Source organism: Scophthalmus maximus, chromosome 16 (assembly GCF_022379125.1).
Source record: "Scophthalmus maximus strain ysfricsl-2021 chromosome 16, ASM2237912v1, whole genome shotgun sequence".
Lineage (NCBI taxonomy): Eukaryota > Metazoa > Chordata > Actinopteri > Pleuronectiformes > Scophthalmidae > Scophthalmus > Scophthalmus maximus.
Window position 1 is genome coordinate 16413227 of NC_061530.1, and position 25534 is coordinate 16438760.

At 46.8% G+C, this 25534-nt stretch overlaps 2 protein-coding genes across 5 annotated transcripts; both read right to left on the reverse strand.

Moving 5' to 3' along the window:
* Window positions 1–477: 477 nt before the first annotated feature.
* sncgb (synuclein, gamma b (breast cancer-specific protein 1)) lies at window positions 478–10269 on the reverse strand. 2 transcript variants are annotated; one of them, XM_035612205.2, is made up of 6 exons: window positions 9876–10269; window positions 5494–5535; window positions 5252–5379; window positions 4637–4654; window positions 3803–3844; window positions 478–2429 (listed from the first exon to the last, which is right to left on the reverse strand). In XM_035612205.2, exons 1-6 carry the CDS (start codon window positions 9994–9996, stop codon window positions 2421–2423), a joined length of 360 nt encoding a protein of 119 aa, XP_035468098.1. In that variant the 5' UTR covers window positions 9997–10269; the 3' UTR covers window positions 478–2420. The 2 variants fall into 2 exon arrangements, with proteins under 2 accessions (XP_035468098.1, XP_035468099.1); XM_035612206.2 differs by lacking the exon at window positions 4637–4654 and having other exon boundaries at window positions 9876–10266.
* A 1860-nt stretch (window positions 10270–12129) lies between these two features.
* ldb3b (LIM domain binding 3b) lies at window positions 12130–25220 on the reverse strand. 3 transcript variants are annotated; one of them, XM_035612202.2, is made up of 10 exons: window positions 25115–25220; window positions 24619–24955; window positions 21270–21421; window positions 20242–20317; window positions 16870–16892; window positions 15643–15840; window positions 14899–14922; window positions 13700–13869; window positions 13557–13593; window positions 12130–12848 (listed from the first exon to the last, which is right to left on the reverse strand). In XM_035612202.2, exons 2-10 carry the CDS (start codon window positions 24712–24714, stop codon window positions 12752–12754), a joined length of 873 nt encoding a protein of 290 aa, XP_035468095.1. In that variant the 5' UTR covers window positions 24715–24955; window positions 25115–25220; the 3' UTR covers window positions 12130–12751. The 3 variants fall into 3 exon arrangements, with proteins under 3 accessions (XP_035468095.1, XP_035468096.1, XP_035468097.1); XM_035612203.2 differs by having other exon boundaries at window positions 25159–25180; XM_035612204.2 differs by lacking the exon at window positions 14899–14922.
* Between the last annotated feature and the right edge of the window lie 314 nt (window positions 25221–25534).

Sequence of the window (25534 nt, forward strand, 5' to 3'; positions counted from 1 at the left end):
GCGTGGATACAATGGGATTGACAGCTGGTATCGTCCAATGGGTGCAGGTCACAGGTGCGGGGGGGGGCCCGCTGCTCCTCCAAAATATGATTACTTTGGATTTCAAAGAACCAAGATGGTGCTGATCAAAATGCTGAACTCGGGGCAAGGTCACGGTAGGTTTCCACTTTGTTTGCAGTTGTTACCCAAGGCTAATTAACTGCACAGACAAAAGTATGTTCTTTCTATATATGTTTCCACCTGGTAAGAAAGCAAACAAAGAACTTTGGCAGAGGCTCACCACTCGTTTTTGCCTTGTGGCCCCCACAGAGAGGTGTTTGACAGGTCCCTTTGTTTGCTAAAGTCACATAATGCTGTGACCTTAAAAATTCAAGATTGACGACAGCTCACCCTGGTCACCTCTCACCTGACTCACGATGAGTGAAAACCTTGTATTTGCCGTCAGACACTCGGCACCAATAAATTCCTGACACGTAGTTGGATTTCAACAAAACCATTTTAATTTCACCGGTACTGTTTATAAAATCAGCGAGTCTGCTTTGATTGCCAACTTAAACATGGTGTGTGATTTGTGTTTGCGTGGTTGAGGTGGGATTGTGTGTTGCTTCGTGTGTGCGCGTGTTAGTGTAAGTGTGGTGTAGTGCATGGTCTTTGTATGTGTGTGAATGTCAGATTGCTTAATAAGGCAACATGCAGTCATTAGTTTCCATTGGCCTCAAAGTAAAACACACAAACCTACTTCAGAAACAAACGCACACACACACACACACACATACACACACACACACACACACACACACATTGCTGGCTGAAACCGTTCTATGTTAACACACACATATATGCACACACATACAGTGCACACCGACACACACTGACGCCGGGCAGACGAGCAGTGAAAGGTGGCATGACACTGACATAGTCAATGAACGGGAACTGGTTAGTTTGAAATGAAAATTCCCCTAAAAATCAACTACATATCCCAGAATTCAAGCTGTACACAGAGCTACACATAAAGCTGATCCACAATGAAACCCAAACCCTCAGACTGCTCTCGCACAGTGAACCGATTCCCTCGCTGAATACGCGCTTCTCGTCACAGAAACCTGAATCAGTGACTAGTGTGCAGCCCGCTCGCTGTTCCTCAATGGCATGCAAGACAGTTTCACAAACAGCGAAAGCAACGACATGATAAAAGGTGTTCAGCTGCTCACCCCCCCCCCCTTAAAACACCTTTCTAACCCTACTATTTCTTTTAATTTCCTCTTCAGGTCAAGTTGAGTCGGTCCTCACTCTTCACTGAAGCTATTTGATGTTTAGACTGAAGAAAACTGTCAAACCAAACACTGTTCTAATCCCCCCATAGTTTTCTACACATTTTTCCCCCAGAATTCACCCTGGCATATTTTGGAAACTTTGGGATCTCCACAAGGATTTGAAATAATGTTCCGTGAGTTTAAATAGAAGTCGTCGTTTTTGGGTTTTTTTGACGTACCATGAACACATCGTTTTCCGCCAAAGTTAGAACAAACACCTTTTTGGGGTTGATGACACTTGCAATAACCCCGTTTCTGCATGTCGAGGAGAAAAAAACGCACACTGAAGCCACACAAAGCCACACAGAACGGCTGCTACTCTACAGTTTCAACACACGACAAGTCGTCGCACGCGTCGGTTCATGCAGTCTACTGTCGCTAACTAACTACGGCGCGCGGAACAGAGTCAGATCTGCCGCCAGCACACGTTTTCCCTGCACACGCCTCTGGATCTTGTATCATATGCCACCCGCTGCACATGCACACATATAGAAGCTACGTACACACACAGGCACACAAACAGCAGCTCACGCCCCGACTCAGTCACACAGTCAGATACTGTTGTGGACTGCAGAGGCATTGTTGTCTTTACGCAAACCACAATCTAATTACCACTCGTGTGTCCAGTGTGTGCTTCTGTGCTGGCATTTACTGTATGCATGTGATTCATGCATGTGCTTTATGAAGGTGTGTCTCTTTTTGTGTGTGTGTGTGTGTGTGTGTGTGTGTGTGTGTGTTTGTGTTTGTGTGTAAGGTTTTCACTATCAGTTGGTAGGCGTGGGGCAGTAACGGCTTCGGGGTTCATATCAGGACAACACTAACACACAGGTGAGGCGAGGGTAGGACGGGCAGTGGGGGACAAAGCTACAGGCTGCAGGAGATCAGAGGGGGCAGCGGGGTGGGGGGCACCGGGGGGCGTCGAGGTGGAGGGGCACCGGGCGGCTGGGAGCTGAGGCGCGGCATCTGGAAGAGTCTGTTTGAGTTGGTTTTGGTTCCGTAAAGTCACAAAAAAATATGTTGAACATCTGGAGTCTGCGAGGCGACGGGGGCGGGTGGGTGGGGGGGGGGGGGGGCCGGAGACGACGGGAGGGGAGGTCCTGGAGACGACTAATACCCCTGGAAGGAAGGAAGAAGAGGGGTAAAGAAGGAAGGAAGCTGTGTCAGCAGTGGCCAAAGTATGTCGATTCTTTAGTTGAGTAGAAATAGCAATAAAACAAGAATAATGAAACTTAAATTAAAGGGCAAGTGCAAAGATATTACACATCAAGTTCATTTTCGTGAGCAAAGGTCAAAAAGTAACAAAGTACTTGGATTGCATGCCCCATGGCTATTTCCATGTACTGCTGTTTTATACCTGTATTCCACTACATTTCAGGGAAATACTCTCTTTACTTGATATTTATCAAACAGATTTTCCTTTTACAGACAAACTTCATGATAAACAGTTCAGGTTAAACCAGTAGTTCGCCAAACTTAGACATGTGAGCCCTTACAATAAGAAAAATAGAACCTGCTACGTACTATTAAAAGTGAAAGTGCGCATTGAAACAATGGTCCCTTTGAAATTCAAAGGCCCAGTCAGTACTTTAACAAAAACTGTCAGTGAAGTTTGGTTTGCTGTACCTTTCGATTCTGTGTATTTTCTCATGGTCACGGCAAGACTTGATTTTGGATAATATAATAGTTATTCCACTTAAATGTGTATTTTGCTTCTTGTCCTTTTAGTCGGATGTCTGACCTTCACTGTGGAGACACATGTACAGTACGTGCAGAGCTTGATACGGACTGTTTTCACGTTCGTCCGCCGAAGAGCGGCGAGGTTTCTCTGTGCTCTGATTAAATCCCAGTAAATGTTAACATACGATCAGGATTTTGTGACAAGCCAGTCATAATACTGTATGCCCAGTATGCAGCTTACAAAACTGTGATTTTTTGAGTCTTCCCGTGTACCAATACTGCGAGTGGACTTTTCAGTGAAGTAGGAGGCATCTCATGGCCATTTACATATTCCGAGATTGTGGCTTTTTCCAACGAGGGAGAAGAAGTTGGTGTAATCGTATGAATTGTATGAAGGATTTCATGAAGGAATTTCACTTTTTGAAGGAAAAAAAATAGATATATTGGGTCAATGGCATAAGATATCTGCAGGCGAACTGTACAAGGTCAAGATGCTTTGTAGGTAATGTAGACACCAGGTCTTGACAAAGAAGAAGAACTCTGGTTCTACTGCGTCGATTTTGATATTCTATATTATTATTTTCCTCTGTGGCAATTGATTTTTCACGAACCACAAACTGCAACTGTGAACTACAGTAAACTGAACATAGTAAAAACTACAATATTTTCCACCGAAATATCAAGGAAGTAAAATACCCGCGTCGTGTACAAGGATTGCAAAGTCATATGTGAGTGCAGTACTTGAGTAAATATATATGTACCTCTGGAAAACATAAATATCAATGCTGCTTTAAGCCACGTGGTTTTCTTACCTCTCCTCCTTCGCCACCCTGCTCCATCCCCCCGTATTCTCCCTGTGGAGGATAAAAAGGGCGAGTGAGAATAAGGTAGACGCAAAAAGGGAGATGGAGGATGAAGCGATGAAGCGATGAGGTGATGGCAAGGCGGAGTGCCAAAAGCACAGACGGCCGTTTATCTAGCTTTCGTCGTGTTAGTTACGACTACAAGGACCATGCTGTGTGGTTGACTCAGTAACTCTTTATTATCATGCTGACGACACGGGGGGCGGGGGCAGTTAGTTGATTAGATCTTTGCAGGACGTACAGTAAGAGTGAAATAGAACCTTCCCTCTGCCGGGCTCTGGCTTCACAGGCCTCGTTCAGCCTGAGCAGCGCGCCGAGCTACTGGATGAATGAACCAGGTAACATGAATACGGTGCGGGACTTTGTGGCCACGTGGTTAGAAATGAGACGTTTTATTGTTCATCGTTGCCGAAAAGCATGTGAGTGCGCAAGCGTCTGAGGGGGGTCAGAAGAGCTAATGCAGTATTCACAGTGACATACTACGTTGGAGTTTTTTTTTCTACTTTCCCCACTTGACGTCTGTTGTGGGCTGTCATCTAAAATACACTGAATCACCGGTTTATTAAGTACACCTGCACAAATGTAATGCAATCCCAATACATCCCCGCATTTGTGATTCTGCACAAAAAAGGTCAGATTGACTGCAGGTTTATTGGATTGCATTGTTCATGTGTACCTAATAAACGGATAACGACATGCAGAGTATCCCGTCTTTGTCTGTCCTTCACCCCCCCCCATCCCCGGGATGACCTATGACCCCACATTGCTCTGTCCAATAGGCACCTGGTACACGGGCTCCTCCTATCAGGAAAACACAGGTGAGACACAAACAGCAACAAGAGACAAAGTGAGAACGACAGCGACACAGAAACAACAATGGTCGATATTTAAACGTTAACAGAAGAAACACAAATGAAAAAAGACACAAACGTGAGATGTTCAGGAGGAGAAGGAGAGGGCCATCATCACGCAAATTAAACTGCACCACTACTGTAAACTACTGTAGACTTAATCATGCCAAAAAACTAACACACGATTATTAATAAAATGCAAATCCAAATATAGATAATAGCTTGTATATACATTACATTGTACATTGAATATCTTTGGGGTTTGGACAGTTGGTTAAACAGAACATTTTGGTAAACAAGTGGAAGACACAGTGCAAGTGAGATTTCTTGGACCAAGAGCTCTATCTGGTGGCTGACCTCAAACATTGTCCACATGTTTTTGTTCCATGGTGATGCATCCTGAAATATTTTGGTGACTCTCTTTTTTTTTTTTTTGACATTATATTTGGGTAATCCTGCTGCTCTCGTCTACAGGTGCTCACTGGTGGCCACGTCTCAAACCCGTGGAGGACATTGGCGTGACCCAAATGTTGCCATGGATACTGACCTGGTTGATCAGCCCGGTCGACGCGCCGACGTTCTCGACGCCCTCCACGTTTGCCTGTGACACCTCGTTGGCCCCGGCAGCCGTTGCGTCTGCCACGATGTTGGCCTGATCCACGGTCCTGTTGGCCACTGGGAGGCAGAATGTAGCACGGTCAGTAGTGACACTGAGACACACACACACACACACACACACACACACACAGGTCACAAATGGGACGACACACGTACACAAGGTTTCATTACCTTTGTTTACTGAAGACTCAACTCCCTCCTTTGTCTTACTGCCTGAGGATCAAGGAGAGAGAGAGATTACAGTCACATTCCCGTACACAACCTCCATCAGGCTCATAACAAGGAAAACTACACTCCCTTGTTTTATTTGGGGTTGATATGATATATTTTGTTGATATATTTTGCATCTCGTCAGTATTAGATTTGGTCTTTTAATCAGTCAGTAAAGATTTGAGCGTAAAAATTTCCATGATTTTTATTCACCAGTGAATTCAACTGAGACGCTAACACCTAACTGATGATGATTAATGATGCAATAGAGAGAGTATAATAAGATTTCCATTGAAGATGGGACACTGAGCTTTCGATCTCACTAAGACACAAATCCTCCAAATGTGTGAATTCTAATACATTATTTCATTATAGGGAAAAGTGTTCACACACTCTAATCCACGACATCTTCAATTATCGAGGCAAAGCTTTTGATCAGGATTTTCATTTATTATCAATTTTTACAATTTCTATTTTGATAAGCACATTTTTTAAATTGTCACAGAATCAGGAAATTATGTGACAGATGTTGAAATTATGTGATACGACCTCTTTTTTTGTATTTTTGGAAACATGTATTAGCTGCTGCTGCCTGCAGAACCTTGTCACGTTAGCAGAACAGTATCTATTGCACTTTCTAAAAAATATATTTTCAGAAGACCTACTTTCACTGATGTGTTTTTTTCCCCTCATGTTTATTTCAAGTGAACTTCTGTTTTTCTGCTGGTGCCATTTAATTTCTTTTATATATATATATATATATATATATATATATATATATATATATATATATATATATATATATATATATATATATATAATTCCATTTCAAACCTTCAGAGCTCTTTTATTTTAAAGATGCTTAATTATCTCTGCTGACTTGACACACTTTGAGTGGAAACGTTCTCGTGAACAGGAGCATATCTGCATTTCCTCCTCCGCTCAGCAGTGCCGATTATTGTATGATCCCAAGCAGATTAAATTGTGGTTATATAATCTGCCTGGCTGAGGGACAGGAAGAGAGAGAGACATATGCTCTCCGCAAGATGAAAGGGAATCATGGGTGGAAGGTAGAAAAACCAATGGGAAGGAGGAGTAACGTGCATACACACACACTGTTCTGTCTAGGCCTCACACAGATGCAGATGCGGCCTTTTCGGCGTTTCATCAGGCATCCACCCAGGTCCTCTCTCTGCCTGCTGCTTCCCTCCATCTCTCTCTGCCTGCTGCTTCCCTCCATCTCTCTCTGCCTGCTGCTTCCCTCCATCTCTCTCTGCCTGCCGCTTCCCTCCATCTCTCTCTGCCTGCCGCTTCCCTCCATCTCTCTCTGCCTGCCGCTTCCCTCCATCTCTCTCTGCCTGCCGCTTCCCTCCATCTCTCTCTGCCTGCCGCTTCCCTCCATCTCTCTCCGCCTGCCGCTTCCCTCCATCTCTCTCTGCCTGCCGCTTCCCTCCATCTCTCTCCGCCTGCCGCTTCCCTCCATCTCTCGCTGCCTGCCGCTTCCCTCCATCTCTCTCTGCCTGCCGCTTCCCTCCATCTCTCTCTGCCTGCTGCTTCCCTCCATCTCTCTCTGCCTGCCGCTTCCCTCCATCTCTCTCTGCCTGCCGCTTCCCTCCATCTCTCTCTGCCTGCCGCTTCCCTCCATCTCTCTCTGCCTGCCGCTTCCCTCCATCTCTCTCTGCACGCTCCAGTGGTACACGAGCCACGTGCCTGAGCACTGAGCAGCACTGCAGCACACACTGGCACACTGGCACACACACACACACACACACACACACACACACACACACACACACACACACACTCGCACTGCAATGACACAGCTCGTTTCTCTCTCAGCCAGCAGGGGGAGCCCTCCCGGTGTCACTGCACTGGCTGTGGTGATCTGTCTCTCACCATCGTGCAGGACAAACTATGGGTGAGTGTTCTTGCGTTTTCTTTTCAATGTAAATGGACATTTTAAAATAAATAAATAAATGAATAAATAAAGGATGCAAGGTGATGCACAGGACACCGCTGAGCCAACAAGAGGGAAAAAAAAATAATCCTGATAATAAATGATAATCCTGATCAAAAGCTTGCCTCGATAAATGAAGAGGGCGTGGATTAGAGTGTGTGAACACTTTTTCGAAATAATGTATTAGAATTCACACAAAAAAATGTCTTCTTTTTTATTTGGAGGATTTGTGTCTTATTGAGATCGAAAGCTCAGTGTCCCATCTTCAATGAAAATCTTATTATAGTGGTGATGTGTTTGCAGCAACATAAAATATATGATTCATGCCACCCAGACATTCATATGTGTATACACAAAAAATATTCTGCATATACACAGATGGAAAGAAAGCTGTGTAGGAGATAGACTATTTCCAATGAATAGAGGTGGACAGCCAAAGCACAAATCCTCGATTCACTTGATATGTGCGGAAAATTGGCGATGGCACGTTGTTGTTGAGTTGTGGTGTTTAATATTAAGGGTTTTAAGGTTCAATGTTCAATTCATTAATTGATAAAAACATGGATATGATTGTGTACATATTGATCGTAAAACGACATGAATAAGCGTGATTGTGAAAGGAGTCGTCTGAACAAGTGCATCCTGCCGTCTGTCCAGGTGTGGGCCCGTGCGTTACAGCGGGCGTGCACACCTCGATACTGTGCGACCACATTCACATGCTGACGTGCGCCTTCTGCTGCAGCCTGATACCGTGGTCTATCGACCGTCTCCACTCCAGCGATCACAATCCCTCTTTCTTCTCCGTCCCCTCCTTCATGTGCTCGTTTTTTTTCCTCCATTTTCTCTTTCCCGCTTTTCCTTTCTCCCCGTCTTCTCCCCTCCAGCCGCCCTCAACCCCTCTCCTCCACCTGAGCTTGGCACCACCCTGGAACATCCAGGCTTCATCCTCCCTCGACCTCCTCCATCATTCCACCGTCGCTGCATGTCACCTGCCTCTCTCTTTTTCTGTCCCTCCATCTGTTAGCACGAAGCTTTTTCTGACATAACACCCCTCCCTTCTCTCTCTCTCTCTCTCTCTGTCTCTCTCTTTTCCCTCTCTGTCTTTTCCCCTGCATCTCTCCATCCTCCCTTCTTTCCCTGGGATGGGTGGGTGGAGATGGGGGGTTGCTGTAAGAGCTGTGGGGGAGGAAGGCGGTGTGTCATCAAAGCAGCATGCAGGGGGCAGGCGAATCCCTTGGATTTGGGGATTGGCAGGGTAAATACTGCAGTGCACAAGTGATCCTTGCCCTGTCTGTCCCCCCCCCCCCCCTTCCTCACTCCTTTAGCTTGTGACATTGACTCTCGCACGCACACACATTTTTTAAAATATCATCCTCATTAAGATTTAGCTGCGTGACAGTCCATCAGAGCGCAGAGGAGACGGAGTGTAGACGACGACGTAGACTTCCACTCCGCTAACTCCTCACACGCCCCCCCCTCCTCCCTCCCCCTCCCCCCTCTCAGGCAGGCCTGAAAGCCTGATTCTCGGGGTAACCTTGAGATGTGACGCAGTTGTTGCTGAAGCGAGTGGAGAGGAGCAGGGACGTACAGCAGGACCACATAGAATCTGAGCATCTGCAGCATCTTTTTAAAAAAAATTTAAATTCTAATCTTTTTTTTTGGGGGGGGGGGGGAGGGGGCAGTTTAAATCCATCCCAATATACTTGCATTCAATTTTTTTTATTTATACATGAATTTGAATAAAATCTATGTGAAACAAATCCTCAAAAAAAATGTTTGTGAGCCTGTGGAATGTAGGTCAGCTCCATTCTGGAATATTAAAGAGGCAGATCAGTCTCTGGGGACTTCATTGCTTCACTGAGTTAATTACTGCACGTCCCTCTGCAAACTCCTCTACCAACCATTACGTGTGAATCAAACAGAGCACAGACAAAATCCTGCGGTATCCCTCCTTCCTCCTCTCGTGTACGTTGTGCGTTATATTCTTCCCCCCCCCCCCCCAAAGATAACCCACCACCCACCACCCGGTTACAACTTTCTCCATCATCCCCATCACCATTTGACCCCTCTCCACCTTCTGTCCCTCACACTTTTGGACCCCCACCCTCTGCCTTGCACCAGTCCTGCAGCAGTCTCCTGCCAGCACTCAATCCTCTCCTCCCCCCCGCCCCCCCATCTTCTTCATCCTCCTTTTCCTCCCCCCTCCCTCTGTCCCACTCACTTCTCACAAGTGTCCCAGACGTAACGCCCATGGGACCCCACCTCAATCGGTGCACAAAACACACACGATGCCACCTCACACGGGAGAAAAAAAGAAAAACAACCCCCGAGTGCATCTCCTCACAAAACTTACTGACCGCCCACAGATGGGGTTTTTGTTACCTACCTACATACATCACCCCTTCCTTGGTCTTGGCTGCCGCCTCCTCCATGCCGGCTTTGGTTTTCTCTGCGGCGGCCACCACTCCCTCCTTGGCCATGGAGAACCCCTTCATCAGTACATCCATCTTGGGTTATAAGACGGCTGGGCTCCCCTGCTCCAAATGGGCCTGGCTTGGCTGACTGGTGCTTACGGTGAGTGTGCAGCGGGGATGTCGGAGTGCGCTTGTCTGTGTGAGTATCTGTGCGTGTGCCGGTGGCTCCTCCTCCCTTTGGTGCTACAACAGACGGTTGGAGAGGACTGCACAGCGGGGCTACAGCACGCAGACTGCCAGCGAGAGAGAGAGCGAGAGAGAGAGAGAGGGTGGAGGAAGCGGCGAGTATGCACGAGATGGAGAGGGAAGAGGAGGAGGAGGAGGAGGAGAGATGGCCGGATGCTGCAGCATTTTCAAGTCATGCTGCAGCCCCGCCCCGCAGCCGTCCCTCCCCTCTCATCCATCTTCCTCCTGATGGCTCTCACTCATGCTCGGCCTATTAACATATTTTGATTGGCACGTTGCTCTGGACACACCCTTCTAGATGCTGAGCTTGTGAGAACTGTTACACAACCAGCACAGCTTTAGCACTGGAGGCGAAGTGGATTTTTTTTTTCCCCCACATCATATGCTTTGTGAGATTTTGTCATGTATTTCATCTCCATTTGCGTTTTGCACAGCTTGTCCAAAAGATGTGATTCCTCCTCCTTTAAGAAACTGTTCATTTCATTCACTCTGTTCATTTATTATTAAGAGAGTTACAGCAATGCGAGTAAAGCCCCCCTGAACTGAATTAAGAGAGACACAAAAAGCACCTGCAGCCATTTCTTATTGTGAGAAGAGAAATTGCTTGGTCATCTCCACCTGAATGAGTCACAACTGCCGCCCTCCTCCTCTTCCTCATGGTCCCATCTCTGCCAAACATGCCGACTCAGCAGAAAAGCAATTCTGTATTAGTAGTCTTGGCACTCCTTCTGCGGGCCGCTCAAGTCAAAGTGAGAAGAGAAAAGTGATTTATTGGGAACACAACTGATCCATGAAGCGCAGTGGTTGCTGTTGCAGAGAGGAGGGGGTCTCGTCCTTCTGGGTCTTTGAATGTACAGAATCTCTGGTCCTCTGGTGGTGGCATGAAAAATTGACACCATGATGCAGCATCATGGCTGCACTGATGGCTCGGCGCGTAGCATAAAAGATAATTTGGTCTTTCAATTATGAGAGTATAAGAATTATAAGATTTTTTTAAATTAAAATCTGTGGAAGATATAGTCCCCACAAGCAAACTGCAAGTCATGATGAAGAAGCATTTGAATGCTTTTTTTTTAATTTAAAGCTCCGTTACTGGTGTGTTTAAACATACCTGAGACCTTTCGGCGCTTCATGTCAACTGTGTAGTAGGCAGTCAGGACTAAAGGAAGTCAAATATAATAATAATCCATATCATTCTATATTAACAGGGTCAAATCACTATGTGCAATGTGAAAGAGGGTGTAAGTAGGGAAGAACCCACACAGAATTATCAATGTAGCAGTTTCCCTCATCAGCGTCGTTTCCAGCCGCAGTAGGCCGCTGTTTTCAGCCAAAAATGTCAATAAAGCCACTGTTTGCTGCCAACTCGGTATTGGTGGAGACCAAAAACAGAGCTAAAAGGAAAGTGATTATTGGATTTAGGTATGAATGCACATAACATGACTTCAAAGTTCATGCTAATGTTGCCTTGTGTCTGCTGGTTGTGTAAAAAAATGTTCACCGAATCAGATTCATAAGCTTCAATATGTCAATGTTGTGTTTTTATGTTGTTCTGCTGCCCCCCCCCCCCCCTCCCCCCGACTCAGGTCTAAGACACAACTCTGATTGCCTTCTCTCCAATGATGCGAATTCTTACTCTCGCTTCGTCTTCAGAAACGTTCCTCTTCGCTCACATGTTCATAAAGAAGAAAAGAGAAAAAAAGAAGAATTTCCCAAGAAAATTCAGAATGCAGCAGCAATAATATTCAGCTCCCCATGAAGGGTATTTGAGGCTTCGTCAACATTGACGACATAACTGTGTCACTGTCAATGGTGCCACCAGCTAATCGACAGCCACATTATCCAGTCGACAGCTATGAGGGGCTCTTTCAGAATAACATTTTGCACCAAAGGTTTCAGGAAATGTGACCCCGGTATTGAGAAAAATGTCTCAGAGCGACACGGCTACTTCATTTGTGGGTTTGTAACTGTTCACTCAGCTTTATAGTTTAAAGAAAACATTTATTCACATTAATATCAGTACATTTTTTGAGTGCATTTTTGTACATACTGTATCTGTGCATATTTATATATTAATGTCTATGTGTATATGTCCTTTACGAGCCTTCTCACAAGCATGCTGAGAGTGTTCAAACTCATTAATTTGTGTACGCCGTTTATGTACCTGGCGGGGGGGGCGTAAAATAAACATCATCATTTCTGCAATTTCACTTGAATACTTGTGATTTTTTGTACAATTTCCCTTTCGCTTAAGAGAGACAGCACCCAAACAAACAGGAAACAAAGAACCCAAGAAAAACCCAAATGCGAGATCAGGTCTTAGCAGTGGACAGGTACATTTGAGCTTATGAACACAGAGCATTCTCACACTAACAGTTAGTATCTCACGTTCTACTGATGTAGTCTACAACACTATCTCACATCGCCGAGGAGTTTCCTCCTCTTCCTCCTCCTCCTCCTGCTCCTTTACCCCCCTCTGTAATCTATCCCCTCTTCCTGTTCACTCCTGTACTTTTGTCCATGTCCTCCTTTCTGTCTCTCTCTCTCTCTCTCTCTCTTTCTCTTTCTCTTTCTCTCTTTCTGGTTTTTCTCCCGCTCCTCTTTACTCCTGGACGTTGAGGATCTGTGCAGACAGTCCGTTGTGCCAGTTCTTCAGCTTGGCAAAGCGAGGCCCTTTCACCTCGGACTCAAACTTCTCTCTGAGGGGAGAGGAAGGCAGGAGAAGACCCTTACACCTGGTGACAGAACTGTTATGAAAATGCATTTTTTTTTAAAAAGGAAAAAAGAGAAGATCTCTTGAGAAGATCGATACCACCCTCTTGTCTGTGCAGAAAAGAAGGCCCGCAGCCCGTTGGCTTGGCTTTGCGTAAGGACTGGAGGACAGGGGAGACGACTGCAATGGCTTTGTCGTAAGGTTACAAAATACTTCTGCCAGCAATCAAGATATGACGTGTGTGTCGGTGAGCTTGAGAAGAGCCCCAATTTGTTTCTCGTGTATTTATATTTGATTCACAGTGGCAGCCATTGATTTCTCTGCAAACCAATTACCTGATATAGGTGAGGATTCTGCAGGAGCTTCGGCTCTTCTGAAGTTGGGATAGTAATGAAATCCTCAAAAGTCTCTTTTCGTCTTCCATCTGGATGAAGATTTTACTCAGTCTACTTATTTTCCAATTTTATTTTATTTTTTATTACAAATTTGATGTTACTTTTTAAAATCGTTCAGCATTTTCCTTCAAAAGTGACGCATTGATAGGTCCTTATTCTTAAAAAGAGCAATTGCGTCACATGTACTGCACGGGCGTGAGAGTGGTATCAATTTTCTCATCTAACTGAGAGCAAAGCTAAGCATATTTCCCAAAATGTTGGTCCGCAAAAGTGAGGAGTCCGTAGCCGCTCCTCCTTACCTCGACCTCTGCAGGGCCTCTTCATCTGGGTCTTGCACTGTGTGGAGAGAGAAAAACTTGTCAAGCGCTCACCAATGAGATAGCAAGAGGGAGTTAGGATTTGAGATGGGTTATAAAGAAGGTCGCGATGACGGTGTACTGACGGTATTCAGTGCCAGTGATGTGGGCCAGGATTCGGAAGCTCTTGGACTGCAGGTTGGCAGCGCGGCGAGCCCATTCGGACATGTCCTGGTTCATCTCACCGGGCCGGATCACTGCCTGGTACACGGGAGACGCACAGTCGACCACAGGGTCCTTGACGGGCAGAACCCCACTGCAGGGTAGAGAGAACTGTCAGAGCTCCGAGTGTGTACCATGTGCACACCCTGGAGTGGTGAAAGGCGTAGGTAACCAAAAACCAAGATATTCAGATGCTATTAAGTCGGGCATCATTTCAAGATGTGATTATATATTTCTTTTATAATGATTCTAATCACAAATATCTGCATGTATTTTTTAAATGTTATTTATCTCAGTGTATCTATGATTGCCATCTAACATGGTGTCTTTTTTTTAAGTACCACTAGAGGGCGCCAGTGTCAGGCATTTTCAAAAGTGACTCGCAGGTTTGTTAAGGTGAAACAACAAGTGCGGCACTACACAACAAAGCAAATCCTGTTTAAAAATAAATATATCATATTTCCTGTGGGCAGTTACGATATGTTGGCTTTGTTTTTCTTCACCTACATGGAGAACAGTCTGTTCACAATACTTAGTTTTACTCTCAAGGTGCCTGTAAGTGTTCAGTAAATTAATACACTGGAGTGAGTTTACACAGCAACGTGACTGGATAGTGTTTTCCCAGCATTCTTTAAGTGAGTGTTAGAAAGGTCAGTGAATACTGATGGGGCGGTAGTCGATTTAAAAACCTGTGATTTGATACTCAGAACATTCCCATGCCAAGAAATCCCATCGGGTATCATTAGGCGTTGATACTGTCGGCTGCTTAAAAAAAGAAATATATATATATTGAGCAAGACTCCACAATAACGCCCGAACACGACCTTCACTCTCACACACTGACCAAAGTGCTTCTACATTCACAAGAGTCCACGATGGCCTGTGGTTAGTGAGTTTATTCCACCAAACGCCTTGACTCCAAACACAATACCCCGGGAACAGAAATGAAAAACAAAGACACATTCAAATGGATGAATAGTTGCTGCGGGACCTTTTTTCCGGTTGCTGGACATTAGTCTATGAGACGTATGAGAGCGATGCACAAGCTGTTATGAAATCATGAGAGAAAGAGGACGCGAGTGTGAGGAGAGGCGGGATGGAAGAGGAGCTCCGCTGTACTTACGCCAAGGGGGAGCCCGCCTCCTCACTGAGGTCGCAAACCAGGAAGGAAAGGTGGGGAGGGATGGGTGGACGACAGCGCAGGTGTGGTTGGTTGTTTGATTGTGGATGGAATGAGCAGAGGAAAGTGGGTGAAAGGCACAGAGGAGTACGTGGCACGAACAAAGACAACAGGGAGAAGCCCGGCCATACGTACAGTCCAGTAGACAGCGTGGACTAGAGATATGCTCCTGAGTTTAGAGGCTACTACTTCTTGTTTGGGCTCCTCAGGCAAATGTATAGAAAAGGATTGGTTCACCCAAAGTGTAGGAAATTGGAGACACATTTCCTTGCGTGTGGTATGTTGTTTATTTTTTTTTATCTGAAGAGGTTGTGAGATGTTCATCGGCAAGACGTCTGTCCAGTGGGGCTGCGATGTGGTTGGTTCAGGAAGTATCGAAAGTTAAAAAAAAGAGTCAATATCGTCAGTGTTCCTCAACACTCGCACGTGTTCATGTGGCTCCCTTATACTGACTATACTATACTAACACTGAAGATTAATATTTTGATCATAAGTTGGAATTTATATTAATATTTCTACTTCAGTTTGAACTACGGCACAGTTTGGGTGAACCAACCCTTTAATTTGTCAGTGCGCGGACCTGTCGGATCAGTGTGATGTCAAAGTGTGTGAGGGGAGAGAGCACGTGAAAGGCCTGGGGGGGGGGGGGGGGGGGGGGGGGGGATTAGTTGGGTTATGTGACCTCACCTGTCGTGTCCCTTGGCCTGCGACTGCCCTGCGATGGCGTCCATGATGGCGTCCTGCGAGTACATGCTGATTGGTGTGTTGTACTGGGCGTGAACGATGGTGGCCTTTCCGCCCGGACCCCTCACCTCAATGGGCTTGTGGGTGGACAGGGCCGAGTCTTTCAGAGCTATGGGGTTGAAGCTGGGAGTGTACTCCACACTGTCAGCGCGGGAGGGGATGGGGGTTGTCAGTGGGGTCGAGGACGAGGTTTCAGGTGCAAGGGGTGGAGGCGAGAGGTCGACGGTCAACGGGGGAGGAGTGGGGAATGTGAGAGGAAAGAAACGACAGAGAAAGTAGCAGAGTGAAGACGGGGAACCGGGTCAGCGTGGCGTAACACAACAGAACGGGAGAAGGTGTAACTGGGACATAGACTTATTCCATCACGACTTGCAGCTAAACAAAACTATTTTGTTTCACTTTACAGAAAACGTGTAAACTTTTATTCCTGGGAAACAACGAAAAATGCTGAAATGCCAAAGTCCAAAGAAAGACCAAACATGCCATTTAATCGCAACAACCAGGCGGCCAACCCGACAGGACCACAGCACAGATTATCACCTGTGTTTCTCTGAAGATGCACAAAGAAACACGCACGCACACACACACACATACACGCACACACACACACACACACACACACACACACACACACACAGCAGATGATGTTTTGCTACTGCTCATGCACGTATTCACAGTAATATACTTTAAATCTTTTCATATTCACAAATATGGAAACGAAGGCTTGCGAGGACCAGCAGAGATGGAAAACATAGGTAGATATAGTTCAACATTAAAATCTGTATTTTTAATTATTATCATTAATTAAGCATTAAAAATAGATTGACTCATTTTTGTTCTTTGAAGTTTTGAGTAAGTTTTATAAAATCTTTATCTAACACAGGGTACACAAACTCTGGTGAGGTACAGGTTTTGTTTTTTAGTTTCCACTTCTGGGGACCAGATGCTGTTAATCACATGTCTCGAAGTTTTCCGCCTGAGAGTTATTGCTGCAGAGGAAACAAATGACCAGCACACTCACAACAAGCCATTGCAGTTACACCGAAGCCTTTAAAGCTAAGTTGGACACGACTTCACTTCACACCCAGCTAACAGATCCCAAGGAACAAATCCCCGCTCTACAGAGATACACTCCATGCACAATAAATACTGAGCGATGACGGTACTGACTTTCCAGCTGTGTTTGCGATAACCTGAAACACACCAGAGAGAGATGGACAGGGGGAGACAGACAGAGAGGGAGAGAATGTCGTGAATCACCGGCGGCATTTCGGGGGATAACAATGGCACCGGGTGCGTTTGTGGGAAACCGTCCCAGCGGCCTGTGTCAATCCCGTAAAACCCCGTGTGCGGGTCAGAATAGCAACCGTTTGTCATCACTGGGCTATTTCCCAGCGTCCCCCCGGCGTGGCGAGGAGTGACTGACAAGAGCAGGAGTGTCTCAATCACATGGCGGGCGGTTGCGGAGACACATTTAGCACAGAACGGACCCCAAAAATACACACGAGCACGCAAACAGAACGGCAGCACCTGTAAACGCATGTAGATGATTTCCCCCTTTCGTTGATTTTGTCAAGACTCCCGCTCAGATCCAGTTGAAATTTACGCACGTAACACTTGTACAGTATCGTGTGTTGTGCCTTTTGATAAATCGTGAATTTCTTCGTGTGAAAATGCAAGAAATCATCGAGTTTGACGACACGTATTTTGAGTATTCCTCATATGGACTGTGGAGATTGGACTGAGGGGCCTCTGCCTTTGTCATAACAAGTTTAAAAAAAAAACCCAGCTTAATCTGTCAAAAGGGGAAAAAAAACAAACATCTTCACTTTCTCTGTCGGTAAAATGAGTTCGGTGTCACTTCCTGGGAGCTGCGGCAGGTGCCGCAGTGGTGGACACAGATTTTAATTCACAATATGAACATTTCCGGATCACGTCCCTTGTGAGACTTTCGCAGCACTGAGGCGAGTGGAACCGAGGCCGGGCGGGTGGTGACATCATGACCTCTCTGCGCAGTGCACAGGAGCGTCCAGGGGAAAATGCTCGGCACTAGCTCACATGCGGGACGTCTCCCTACAGACGGGGAGGGGCGGAGGGTTGTAATCTCAGGTTTGGAAGAGAGGCGGTCGAGGGGATTCAGGATGATGCTGTGTAACCGGAATAGAGCATTCCATGACCATGTTCAACAGCTGCTCTCTCTCGTGTGTGTGTGTGTGTGTGTGTGTGTGTGTGAGTCTCCATGCACACGGCGAGGTGGGGCCACTGGCAGGGTATAACTGCCGTTATCGCCCTGCCTTCTGTCTGGAGCACATTTCCTGACACCTGACTTGCCATCGGCCCGTTGCTGCGAAGCGGCTCGGCCTGCAGAGGGGAAACGCATTAGTGGAGACTGATATCTGGATGTGATATGTCAGAGGCCGAGCAGATTACAGCCTCAATTACCCTCGGCAAGTATTGACTGAGGCTTCACCCAAACTCACACCATCCGGCTGAGGACAGTTCCCTCAACGCCCTCCGCACTCCTGCCAGTGCAACACACGCTTCAGGCAGCGTTATCACTGATCTGCCCGACAGCGCCAGCCAGCGCGCAGTAAAACAAATGCAGATCCAAGTCTATTTGTGTCCTGAGAGTGAAAACATATAAAGTTCAAAATCATAAGATGTGTCCACTTTCTTGAAAGACTGGTTCTGCTCTTCGTTGTTCCTGTCGATCTCTGACCCGGCAAGGCGGCCGGATTGCTTTCCAGAATCCATCTCTCCAGGCTCCGTATTTGGGACCCACCCACAGTGGTTCAGACCAATCCGTCCGACGTGGGAGGAACGATGCAACCGTCACTGTTGTTTCGCAAAAAAAAAAGTCCCAGAGAGGGCGGCGCGGGATTCAAGAGTTTCTGACAAGGACGAAACGTGGCGACTGTGGAAGAGGCTCTAATGGTGGACATCCAGTGCACCTGGGAATACGTGCGAGGGTCCTCTAGGGAAGTCAGGAAGTACTTATTCATGATTGGTTTTTGGTCCTGTCATGAGATTCTTTGTTCTGCCGGAACAATTCACTGGTTCCGGCTTTTTGTTTGCGAATATTGTCTCTGCTATTCTTAGTTTTCTGATGGTAAATTACATCTAAATGGGTTTTGTGAGAAACGAGTTTGCTTTTACGTCAAGTTGAAACTGTCACCTTTGTGTGACCTCAACAGCAGAAGTTTTACAAATAAAGACAAGGCAGTCTGTTCTGGGCTTTGTATTCCCATCATCACCAGAGGACACGGGGGGAGACAAAGATAAAAAGAAAGATAAAAAGCCTCCAAAAGGGAAACCGGGGAGCTGAAACTGCAAAACTACTTCCTTTTACAAGAACGGAAGAAGTCCAAACCAAAACTGACCCCTTGACTCTCACTCCATGTTGAACTATGCTTGAGGCGGCATCTGGCCCATTTCAGCGGAGTGCCGGGGCCCCGCGACCTTTCGCTCAGTGTCTCAGATCTGCCTGTAATGAAAATCCTCAGATGACCCTGTAGCCCGATCTCCTGCTCTTCTGTTACCTGGACATGGGCCAGGTATGTCTTGTGTGTACGCTCCCGAAATAGTGCCACGTGTGACAGGAGTGAAGGCAGCGACGGCGACAGAGAGTTCTGAGTACATTTCCTCGTCACCGGGTCCCGTTAATGTGGGGTTAAACAGGGAAAGCGTGACTTCCTAGACTCCTCTACAGTGACAAGCAATACTTCTGTCACGTTAGTTTGTGGGTGTGTCGGTTTTAGGCGTGATCTCCGGCGGAGTTAGATTTGCGATTCTCTCCGTCTTACTTGACGGGGGATTAATCATCCCTTTGGTAACCTACCCCACCGATGAGCCTCCGCGGGCAGCTGCCGACCCCTCTCCCAACTTGCCCTGCATCAGCATCATTTCTCTGAGCGTCTCGGGGGAGTAGAGGCCAACCGGGGAATTGTACTGCCCCCGCTGGCCTGGTGGAGACACGGCAGCTGTTGTGGCGGAGGGAGGAGCTTTGCCCGGGGTCGAAAGGAGGTCGGGATCTTTTTCAGGGACTTGGAAGCAATGCCCCTCGGAGGAATTTAGATCCTGGAAAATTTCATGAGATACTTTCATTTCCATTTGAACCTCTTCAAAAATGTTTGTTTTAGGCCTGAACTCCTCCTCCATCTTTTCTAAGTCCTCAAAAAGGTGAGGAGAAGTGCAGTTAGACAAAGCTTGAGGCAGCTGCTTGTTTTGTCTTAATTTTCTTGTCATGTGGGTTGGGTGTTTTCGGTTCGCTGACCTCTGACCTCTGACCTCTGCACAGGACTCCCTGCAGTTGCACTGCGAATAGTTAACACTAGAGGGCAGCAGGACACTGCCTGATGGCACCATTAAAGAAATGCGAGGACGTGACATTCTCGCAAATGAAGGAGAAGAACACAGAACAGGAACATTTATACAAATATGTACAATTATGCAGACACGTGTTTTTTTTTTGTGTGCATGTATAAGTTGTGTGTGTGTGGAATTTCCCATGTGTTTATTTGAAGCCACCGTGGGTGTTTATACCTTCTGGTGGGGGATGACTGGCATGGGTGAGTCCATTCTTGGAGTTGCTGTGGGAACTGGTGCAGGGCGTCTTGATCTGTGGAGTAGAAAACAAACATGCCTTTGAAATGAACCGTCTTTTGCTGCATCAGATTTTTTTTTTTAAGTCTGCCTCAACTCACTCAAATCAGTTATTTCTTATTTGACCCTTCACTGTGTCGAATCATGTACGGTTTTGGCAGCAAAAGAAGAAGTTTGTGTGTAGGTCAGTCAAGACTTTGCGACATCACAAATAGTCCAGGAACCAATCCCGGAGCAGTATGCGGACCCGTAACTCGAACCTGTTCGTGAGGCAGAGGAGACATCTTGTGTCCACCAGTGAAACTCTGAGAGTGAAACTTATTTCTTGATTTTTCAAGAAGGTGTAAACTTTTTTTTTGTGAAGAAAATATATCAGATACAAATTATTATTGGGGCTGCGCGGTGGCGTAGTGGTTAGCACTTTCTCCTCACAGCAAGAAGGTTTTGGGTTTCGAGTCCCGGTACAAACCAACCAGGGCCTTTCTGTGTGGAGTTTGCATGTTCTCCCCGTGTATGCGTGGGTTCTCTCCGGGTTCTCCGGCTTCCTCCCACAGTCCAGAGACATGCAGAATGGGGTTAGGGTCATTGGAGACTCTAAATTGACTGTAGGTGTGAATGTGAGATCGAATGGTTGTTTGTCTCTGTATGTGGCCCTGTGATAGGCTGGCGACCTGTCCAGGGTGAGCCCCCGCCTCTCGCCCAATGTCAGCTGGGATTGGCTCCAGCCCCCCGCAACCCCTAAATGGATAAAGCGGTAGACGATGGATGGATGGATGGAAATTATTATTCAACGCAGAATAACGTGATGCTTCTTAAAACGTGTCTGAAGCGGCACATGTGACTACATCTTTAGACGTTGACCATGTCCTTTTTCTTTCTTTCGGCTCCAGCACCCCGGACGCTCCCTCTGCATCATCTACTTAGGTTTACTGGTCAGGTGTTTCGGTGTGAGTGTACTGGTTGCCTACTTCTGCATGGTCAGGGACAGTGTGTTGGTGGCCGCCTTGATCTTGTTCTGGGCCTCCAGGTGCGTCATCCCATCAGTGCTAACCCCGTCAATGGATGAGATGATGTCGCCCTGGGCCAGGCTGCCGCCCGCCGCCTTGCTGCCTGGAGTTATCTGTGGAGGGGTCAACAGCTCAAGTCACACAGGGACCCCCTGACGGAGACTCCTCAGGGAACACGCAAGCGGCGGAAAAACACACAAGCAAGTTACAGAGTGAGTAAACATTAACCTCAGGGAAAAAAATGAATGCAAAGAGCCTCAGTCACCATAGCATTTATACTGTGAATGTAGCAGCTCAGTAAATAAGGCTTAAAGGGAGAGAAGAGAAAAGTTAATGAAGCAAAAATAAACGAATCCCTCCCATCTGCAGATTAGATTACCCCTTAGCAGCACAAGGGATCTTTATCTTTATCATCACTGTGATAAAATGAGGCGGAAACGCAGGGGGATTTCGAGTAAAAGAGCCATAAAATGTGCGGGACAGAATTATCCTGTTTCTTATTTAACTTATTATACGTCAAAAACAATAATTCTTGTGTCTTTATCTTTGACTGAGCGGTTGAAAGGGATCCAGTAGTACAGGCTAAAGCAGGCTGAGGATTCTGAACACTGAATCAAACTCCACGAGACATTTTGGAGTTAACGTGACTCGAACCACAACCTCACGGTTCGGGACCCTTTCTTTTTTAAATCACTCTATTTCAACTGACATTTTCACAGATCGACCTTCAGCTGAACACGTACTCTGCGGGACTCGGATGCACGACCGCACCTCAGGGGTTGAACGACACAGAGACGAGGTGTTACTGAGCTCCGGGGCCTCGGGGGCCGCACACTTTTGGTCCTTGGCTTACAGTCAACTTGTGAAAGAGTTAAAAATAAGCAATGCTCTTCTTGATGCCTGCGGCTTCACTATGATTGACCCGGCTGAGTCCCCCTTCCATTCCCCATACACACACACGCACGCACGCACGCACACACGCACGCACGCACGCACGCACGCACGCACGCACGCACGCACGCACGCACGCACGCACGCACGCACGCACGCACACACACACACACACACACACACACACACACACACACACACACACACACACACACACACACACACACACACACACACTAACCTTTTTTTCCCCCACCTCTGTTTGTCTGCTAGTTGTTTTTCTTCCTTTGTGTGTGTGTGTGTGTGTGTGTGTGTGTGTGTGTCACAGCAGAAAAGCGAAAGTGACGAGGGGAACTCATTTTCTGCACGGCCACCACGGTGTAATCAAACACACGTGGAGACACATCATATCGCCTTTTTCCACGTGCACGAGCTCATGAAAGTGGCCGATCAGGGACCAAATAGCGTTTGAAAAGAAATTCATTTAGAATATCTCAACCTCAAGAGAGAGCGTAAATAGCCTGAAGTGACATGGGTGACACGTGTTCAGAGGGTTAGGATTATGGCCACTACTGTAATAAAAAATAAGAATAATTCAAATATATAGAAAACCCCATAAGCATATAAAATCGCTGGACAACAGCAAACCAGTTTGGTTTGTGCCATACTAACACATAGATGTAAGGAATCCGCCTCATTCCTCTTTCCTCTCTCAGGTCTTAGGCCCAAAACCAAACCGCGGCGGCGTTACGTCAAACTGTGAAGAGACCTCCCCAACTCGTCACGTCGAGCGGCAGTGTTTTGTGTTAACCTGCCAGAGCCCGTCGAGGCCTCAGGATGAACACAGATCCCATGATGCAATGTCGTACCAGACCCGGATCAACGCTTCCCCCCGTGGTCGCCCAGGAGTCGATGCACACACAGACTCATCCCCAGCTGAGCATCAATCAGGACTGAGGCTCCGGAGGCGTGGGGGGGGGAGATCCAAAAGCTGAATCTGAAACTGACTGTAAGAATAAAGCTTACTGAAGGTAACACAAGACGCCGTCAGCTTCCTCGCTCACTTCCCCTGCTTCCCTGTCCCGTTCCCTGCCCCTCTCCATCCATCCACCTCTCTTCCAATGCTATTTAAAGGAAACGCTGTAAATACACTGGCAGTCCTGCCAGAGAGAGCGAGGGTGAGAGAGAGAGAGAGAGAGACCCCGACTATCTGTTACAGAGGTTAAAACTAATCTGATGTTTTTGATTTATTTTATTCTTATTCTTAAACTCAGAAAATATCTAGGAGCCAAACTGGACTGATGGATGAGAATCTTTTAAGATGCATGGAAGAAATTCCTTTTTGTCACAATAAGTCCGCCCTGTCCGCTGTCCTCAGAAAATGTTGTTGTGTGGTCTGACTTTTTACTTTTCAAGAGATTCGATATTAGGTCAAATAAACGAATCAATCTTAATGTCCCGATTGCGCGATGTCAAACTTAAACCTGGGGTTGGAGAGGAGATATTTGAGTTTGTACGTGACGCATTCAAAGTGTAAATTGAATTCACCGGTGCAATTTTTCAAGAAAACTGACAACAGTGAAAGTGATCTCATTGCCGCGCCACCTCCTCTGCAGGACAATTATTCCTGTCTATCCTCTGCTGCTCTATTTTAGAAAAAAATCTCTCTGGAGATTACATGTGAGCCTCAGTGCCACCACCGTGAACAGCAACATTACATAACCTCTGCACAGCCCCTGCTCTCTCTCTCTCTCTCTCTCTCTCTCTCTCTCTCTCTCTCACGCACGCACACACACACACAAGCACACGCACGCACGCACACACACACACGCATGTACCATATTGCACATGCACAGACACAAGCTTGATTAAGTTGAGGACGTGCAACTCGTTGTGGTCAAAACAGGTGAATATGCAAAGAACTGGGCCGACTTGCACTGAAAGGTTCCAGATTACGGTGTGTAGGAGTTCCGTCAATTAACCTGCCTCACTCACAGCCCCTTCAAATAACGAAACATTTGTCGGATGTGACCTAGATATCCATAAAAACATGAACTTTCCGAAAGGATTTGTATTTTCACAGAGGCCCCATGCGCCCGTTCACCTGCAAATCACCAAAATGACACACACTCTGATATTTAAGTGGGAAAATGTGACAGAGGATAATCTTTTCGAAGTTCGGGGGATTATGTTGAGCTGAGTGTTTGCATCAGTGTGGCATCGTCTGTGCAAAGGGTCTATAGCTTCAGTTTTAAATCACTCATGTACGGTTTACACAGCCAATGCACCACTGGGACATTTCATAGCAGCAGATTATCCATTTGCCAGTGTTTATGATCTGTATTGTCAATGTGGCTCTGCTTGTTTCTGTCTCGCTGTTTTGCTGGTTGCTTTGTTCACCGCAAATCTCGGTCCTTACCCTGGAGATGGTGAGCGGCATGTTGAAGTCCTTGCCCCCCTGTAGTCTGAAGCCCCATGGAGCAGGGCCATTCAGAGCCACCGTGTACGTACTCATCTTCGGTCAGACGTCAACACTCCCCCTGATAACAACTCCTGCTGGTCTGTGTGCTGCTCCCCTCCTGCTCGGCCTGCCCTCGCTCTCCGTCCTCCCCTGCTATCCTTTTGTCCTCCTCCTCTGTAAGCCCTGGCTTTTCGCTTCCGTCTCTGCCCGTCCGCTCCCAGCTCTCAGGACAAAAACGCCCTAGGGTTGGTGCTGGTGGTGCTGGTGGGTGGGTCAGTCAGTCGCTGTGGAACCTCTGTGTGACACACACACACACACACACACACACACAAACACACACACAAACGCAGGGACACACACATTGGCATTTTGTGCACACACAGGTGCACACAGAAAGAGAACGCAGAGCTCAAAACTTTGTTCCCCCCTCTGATCAGAAACTATTCCAACAAACCTCGACTCTGAGAAAGTGCAAACTCTCAAAAATCAACATTATACTCAGTCTTTAGATGGAGAAGAGTTTCTTGCCTGCAGGGTTGCTGAGGGTGAGGGACAGACAGCCTAAGAATAGCCGGAGCGAGCAGAGGCACAGGGGCCCTGGCCCTTATAAGGCCTGTAACACGAAGCCCCAGAATGCTTCACTGCCAATTCACATCGCCAATATAGACCCCTCTTACTGCAACACATTCTCTCTCTCTCTCCCTCTCTCTCCCTGTGTGTGTGTGTGTGTGTGTGTGCGCGCTATCAGCTCAGGCTGCTAACACCCTATTATCCATACTGATGTCATTCTTGTTTTCAGTCTTGCAGTCCTTCGCTCTGCTCGAGAAAAAGGAAACAACAAATTATCCAACGCGCCCCCTAAGGCTGACCAAGC

What these genes read in the sequence shown, in the direction of transcription:
- sncgb (XM_035612205.2), bottom strand. Translation starts at nt 9,996, where the DNA reads ATGGATGTACTGATGAAGGGGTTCTCCATGGCCAAGGAGGGAGTGGTG. An exon ending in GGAAGGGGTGATGTATGTAG is followed by an intron (nt 5,536 to 9,875) that starts GTAGGTAACAAA and finishes CTTGATCCTCAG; the next exon opens with GCAGTAAGACAAAGGAGGGA. An exon ending in TGAGTCTTCAGTAAACAAAG is followed by an intron (nt 5,380 to 5,493) that starts GTAATGAAACCT and finishes TCTGCCTCCCAG; the next exon opens with TGGCCAACAGGACCGTGGAT.
- ldb3b (XM_035612202.2), bottom strand. Translation starts at nt 24,714, where the DNA reads ATGAGTACGTACACGGTGGCTCTGAATGGCCCTGCTCCATGGGGCTTC. An exon ending in CAGGCCAAGGGACACGACAG is followed by an intron (nt 14,923 to 15,642) that starts GTGAGGTCACAT and finishes TTGCGACCTCAG; the next exon opens with TGAGGAGGCGGGCTCCCCCT. An exon ending in GAGGCCCTGCAGAGGTCGAG is followed by an intron (nt 12,849 to 13,556) that starts GTAAGGAGGAGC and finishes CTCTCCCCTCAG; the next exon opens with AGAGAAGTTTGAGTCCGAGG.